Source organism: Eimeria tenella, genomic scaffold, assembly GCF_000499545.2.
Source record: "Eimeria tenella Houghton genomic scaffold, Eth_scaff382, whole genome shotgun sequence".
NCBI classification, from domain to species: Eukaryota; Apicomplexa; class Conoidasida; order Eucoccidiorida; family Eimeriidae; genus Eimeria; species Eimeria tenella.
The window spans coordinates 4,229-9,661 of record NW_013543305.1 but is presented as its reverse complement, the minus strand read 5'-3'; the positions used below and the strand labels follow the sequence as shown (position 1 = coordinate 9,661).

The 5,433-nt window shown below is 52.3% G+C and overlaps 1 protein-coding gene across 1 annotated transcript in view; it reads left to right on the top strand.

Annotated features, from left to right (window-relative positions):
* Positions 1-231: 231 nt before the first annotated feature.
* ETH_00004415 (endonuclease/exonuclease/phosphatase domain-containing protein, putative) overlaps positions 232-5,433 on the top strand; it is a gene marked incomplete at both ends in the record, with an annotated part of 8,445 nt that continues 3,243 nt past the window's right edge. The window contains 10 exons of the mRNA XM_013376646.1: positions 232-497; positions 772-974; positions 1,455-1,844; positions 1,983-2,156; positions 2,502-2,707; positions 2,893-2,972; positions 3,185-3,570; positions 4,083-4,201; positions 4,459-4,831; positions 5,080-5,381. Coding sequence (XP_013232100.1) covers positions 232-497; positions 772-974; positions 1,455-1,844; positions 1,983-2,156; positions 2,502-2,707; positions 2,893-2,972; positions 3,185-3,570; positions 4,083-4,201; positions 4,459-4,831; positions 5,080-5,381 — 2,499 coding nt within the window. The remainder of the gene's footprint in view (positions 498-771; positions 975-1,454; positions 1,845-1,982; positions 2,157-2,501; positions 2,708-2,892; positions 2,973-3,184; positions 3,571-4,082; positions 4,202-4,458; positions 4,832-5,079; positions 5,382-5,433) is intronic.

Here is a 5,433-nt window from a genome sequence, read left to right as displayed (position 1 = left end):
AGCAGCAGCAGGAGCAGCAGCAGCAGAGGCGCAGCAGCAGCAGACAGTGGGCTGCATTCGTCTTTGCTGCTGGAAGGAGACAGCGCAGCAGCAGAAGGGAAGCGGCACACGCACAGCTGGCCGCCGCCGCTGCGGCAGCAGCAGCAGCAGCAGCAGCAGCTGCAGCGAGGCGGAGCGGCTGCGGTTCATAAACTCCATTGAAAAGCTGCTGTCTTTTGGATTTTACTTCAGTTTTGATTTGGAGATCAGCAGCAACTTGGAGAGACAGGAGACACTTGGGATTTGCTGCTGCAGGCAGTCCTTGCCGGGCTACCCCGACAGCCGCGCGGCGTTTGCTGCAGCAGCAGCAAGGGACGCGCTGCTGCTGCGCTGCTGCTGCTGGACCGGTTTCGCCTTTGCTGCTGAAGCAGACCGCCGCTTCCTCTGGAACGACCATCTCCTCCAGGACTGGAGACGATCCCAACTCGATCCCAGGTGGACGGTCCCCCTCATCCAAGGTCCGCCTGCTGCTGCTGCTACTGCTGCTGCTGCTGCTGTGCTGCTGCTGCTGCTGCTGCTGCGCATGTTGTTCCCGTTTTTCTTGCTGCTGCTGCTGCTGCTGCTGCGCTTGCTCTTCTGCTCGTCATGCTGCTGCTGCTGCTGCACGTATTGTTCCCGTTTTTCTTGCTGCTGCTGCTGCAGCATACTATTTTCTTTCATCATTTACTTATTTTTTACTATGTTTTTATTATTTATTTTCATTTATTTATTTATCTTTATTTTCATTGACAGGCTACGTAGGCTACGCGCGCATAGAGCGTCTGCAGTCTCGAGCGCCCCCAGCAGCAGCAGCAGCAGCAGCTGCTGCTGCTGCTGCTCCTGCTGCTGCTGCTGCTGGGCGTGTTGCTGCTCTTGAGCTGCTGCTGATTGCCCGCAGAAGCTGCAGAAGAGGAGGGACTCGATATAACGCCAGAGGCATTGATGATGATGGCAATGTAATTATTTATTTATTTATTTATTATTTATTTATTTATTTATTTATCTATTTATTATTATTTAATTTTGATTAGTCATTTATTTATTTACTTATTTATTATTATTGATTAATTAATTGATTAGTTAATCTATTGGTTGATTGGTTAATGAATTAATTATTTGTTTGTTAATTAATTAATCTTTTGGTTAATTAGATAATTATATGATTAATTAATTAATTAATTAATTTGTATTGGTTAAAATAATTAATTTTTATTGATTAAATAATTAATAATTAGTTAATTAATCATTTAATTAATTATTTAGTTTGATAAATTAGTGATTTAATTATTTATGTAAACAAATTAATTTATTACTTCAAGGGGACTTCAAATGCAACACTTTTTCTAAAATTGAACTTAAACTTTTGCTGCTGCTTTGCTGCTGCTTTGCTGCTGCTTTGCTGCTGTTGCTGCTTCTGCTGCTGCTGTTTGCTGCAGGTGGCGAACTTCGCTGAAAGCGAGCAGCGGGTGCGGCTGCTGCAGCTGAACGTACACTGCAAGTGCAGCAGCAGCAGCAGCAGCAGCAGCAGCGGCGGCGGCGTGCTGCTGTACGACTACGTGTCTCCTGCTGCTTCCCCGGCGGGTTCCCCAGCAGCGTCGCCCTTGCCCCCAGCAGCAGCAGCAGCAGCAGCGCCAGCAGCAGCAGCAGCAGCAGCAGCAGCAGCAAGCCCGCTTGTCTGCAGCAGCGGCTGCTGCTTCGGCCACTGGGCTGCGCTGCTGCAGGTCAGGGGATCCGTTCCCCTTTTTTGGGGCCAAAAGGGTTTAGCAGCAACAGCAACTCTCAGCAGGAATGCACTTTTGACTGCAAACGCTTTCGAAAAACACATTGTGAGCTTTGCTGCTGCTGCTGCTGCTGCTGCTGCTGGTTGAGTGCGAGTTTGCGCGTCGTTTGGGCGCGCGAGCTGCTGCGAACTGTCTCCAAGGCGGGGCCTGGACTCTCTGCTGCTGCTGCTGCTGCTGCTGCAGCACATGCTGCAGCGGCGCTACGGGGGCGAGGCGGTGCTAGTGAATCTGCTGAGCAGCAGCAAAGAACAAGAAGCAAAACTTACTGCTGCGCTGCAGCAGCAGCTGCTGCTGTTTGCGGAAGAACACCCGGGCCTCAAACCCCCTCCCCTTTTCCTCTACGACTTCCACTCCAAGGTACCTGCAGCAGCAGCAGCAGCAGAAGCAGCAGCAGCAGCAGCAGCAAGGAGTGCAAATGAGCACTTAATTAGTCGTTTGAAGTGGCCTTTAAATATTCGGTCATAGGGATTGAGAAAGAAATTTCAAAAAGAGTCTCTGAGGCCCTAGCAGCCAGAAGGGTTTAGGGTTTAGGGTTTAGGGTTTAGGGTTTAGGGTCTAGAGTGTACGGTTAAAGGCTTCAGAGGGCTTTGAGCTTAGGGCGTAGGGTCTAGGAGGTTCAGGTTAAAGGGTTTAGGGTTTAGGTTTCGCGGTTTGGCGGAAGACTGCAGTTTCCTGCTGCTGCTGCTGCTGCTGCTGCTGCAGATGAAGGCTAAGGCCTACGAGGCGGCGTTGGGGGACTTTGTGCAGGGGGAGCTGCTGAGTGCTGCAGCAGCAATTGGTTTCTACTGCAGCCCCTGTGCTGCAGCAGCAGCAGGAGAAGCAGCAGCAGCAGCAGCAGCAAGGAAGCAGCGGGGGGTGCTGCGCACCAACTGCCTCGACTGCCTGGACAGAACAAACGTCTTTCAGTGGTAAACCACGATTCAGGGTTTAGGGTTTAGGGTTTAGGGTCTAGGGTTTAGGGTTTACGGGGGCTCTGAGCGTGCTGCAGTTTGGGCAGCAGCCTTGCTGCCAGTTCTCTGCAAACTACGCAGACAAGGGCTCAGGGTTTAGGGTTTAGGGTTTAGGGTTTAGGGTTTGGCGGTGTTATGTTCAGGTTTTTTTGTTGGTTTTGGCTGACGCAGCTGCTGCGGGAGAGCCGCTTTGACGCCTTCCTACTGCCGGTCAAACCCTGCAGTCAGCCCTCCAGGGTTTAGGGTTTAGGGTTTAGGGTTTAGGGTTTAGGGTACTTTTGGATTCCGGGGGGAGTATTTGTCCGTTTTTGTTCATTTTTTGCAGTTTTTGAGGATCTATTTCTTTTTATTTTTATTTCTTTTATTTCTTTTCATTTTTTATTTCTTTATTTCTTTTATTTCTTTAATTTCTTTTATTCTTTTTATTTCTTTCAGATTTGTTGACCGTCTCCTCCGCCCCTCTGGGCTTCGGCCCCTGGCTGAGGGGCCCCGGGGGCCCCTCAGGGTCTCTTGTAACTTTAGTTTTAGGAGACACGGGGGCCCCCCCGCAGCAGCAGCAGCAGCAGCAGCAGCAGCAGCAGCGGCAGCGGCAGCAGAGGAGCGGCTCGGGCGCCGCTAGCGGGGCGCACGCGGCGACGGCGTCCGCAGCAGCAGCAGCAGCAGCAGCAGCAGCAGCAGCAGCAGCAGCACTCAGCAGCAGCTTCAGCCGCGTCGAAGAAAGCAGCCGCCAGGTGTACAGACACCGCAGCAATGCAGCAGAAGCATCACAAGAAGAAATTTCTGTCCTTAGAGATGTTGTCAAAAAACTGTGGGCAGACCAGGTACAACTGCTGCTTCTGCTGCTGCTGCTGCTGCTGGTGCATCTGCTCTCTTGGCCATTGCTGCTGCTTCTGGTGCATCTGCTCTTTTGGCCATTGCTGCTGCTGATGCTTGTTGTGTTGCTGCTGCTGCTACTACTGCTGCTGCTACTCGTGGCGCCCGGCTGCTGCTACAGCTGCTGCTACTGCTGCTGCTGTTGCTGCTGCTTCTGCTGCTCCTCATGCCACCGCTGCTGCTGCTGCTGCTGCTTCTCATTGTGTGCTACCTCCTCCGCTACTGCTGCTGCTGCTCCTTACCCTACCGCTGCTGCTACTCCCTGCTGCTGCTTCTCCCCGCTGCTGCTGCTACTTCCTGCTGCTGCTACTCCCCGCTGCTGTTGCTGCTGCTGCTGCTGCGCGCGTATCCGCGCAGCAGCAAACCCACCGAGCGAATCACCAAACAACTCAATTAAATAATCTATTTCATTTATTATTTATTTATTTATTTATTTATTTATATATTTATTTATTATTAGGGAGACAGCATCAGCATGCACTACACAGGCACTGGCTCCGTCTTGTCCTCCCAAATCAAACAAGGAGGCCGCAGCACATTCGCCTCCAACGTGGACCACGCCCTCAAGTCCCTCGGGAGGTCCCAAACCCTAAACCCTAAACCCTAAACCCTAGACGTCTCAATAAGGCACATAAATGTTCTTTTTTTCCCTTTGTTTGCTGTTTTTGCTTAATTAATTAATTTTAAACCATTTGATTAAATAAAAAGCAATTTAATTGAATAAACAGCAATTTAACTAAAAACAATTAAATAAAAAACAAAAAAAACAATTTAATTAAATGAAAAAGATTTAATTTAATGAAAGGTGCGCGGCTGGCGCTGGGGTGTATGTACAGGTTCTACCACAACACTTTCGAAGATGCTTTTCGACAAGAGTGTTTAAATTTGCTGCTGGGGCAGCATCGCCTTTCGCAGCAGCAGCAGCAGCAGCAGCAGCAGCAGCAGCAGCAGCAGCGGCGGCAGCGGCGGGCGAGCGGCTCCGGCGCTGCCGACGCAGCGGGGCGCCTGCCGCCTCCCCTACCGCCCCCGGCAAGCAGCAGCAGCAGCAGCAGCAGCAGCAGCAGCAGCAGCAGCAGCTTGCCGCTGCGGGTGTGGGTGGGGACTTGGAACTTAGCAGCAGGAGACACTTACGAGTGGGACAGCATCGAAGACTGGATTTCTTCTGTCCCCCAAAAGCCAGACATTTTTGTCTTTTGTGTTCAAGAATTAGTGAGCCTCAACTGTCTCCTTTTGTCTCTTTGCTGCAGCAGCACAGCAGCAGCAGCAGCAGCAGCCCAGCAGCAGCAGCAGCACCAGCAGCAGCAGCACCGCAGCAGCAGCAGCAGCACAGCATCACCAGCGCAGCAGCAGCGGCGCAGGAGCAGCAGCAGCGCAGCGCAGCAGCAGCAGCAGCGCAGCAGCAGCAGCGCAGCAGCAGCAGCGCAGCAGCAGCAGCAGGCTGTGCGGGTGTGCTGCAGGTGGAGCTGAAAGGCCTGCGGGTGCTGATGAGTTTAAAAGACAGAGACAAAGAAAGTCGATTGGCAATAAAAGCAGCAGCAGGACTGCATGCGTTTTCTTTGACAGCAGCAGATCCTGCTTTTGTTGCTGCTCGCAACAAACTCATCAGCAGGAGCACGCAGCAGCTAGCCAGAAGCAGCAGCATCTGCAGCAGCGACGGGGGCCCCTGGGCCCTGGGGGCCCCCCTGGACCCTCCGCAGTCCTACAGCCGAAGCAGCAGCGGCAACCAGCAGCAGCAGCAGCAGCAGCAGGCCTACAGCAGGTGCAGCAGCAACTCCAGCAGCAGCAACAGCAGCAGCAGCAGCAGCAGCAGC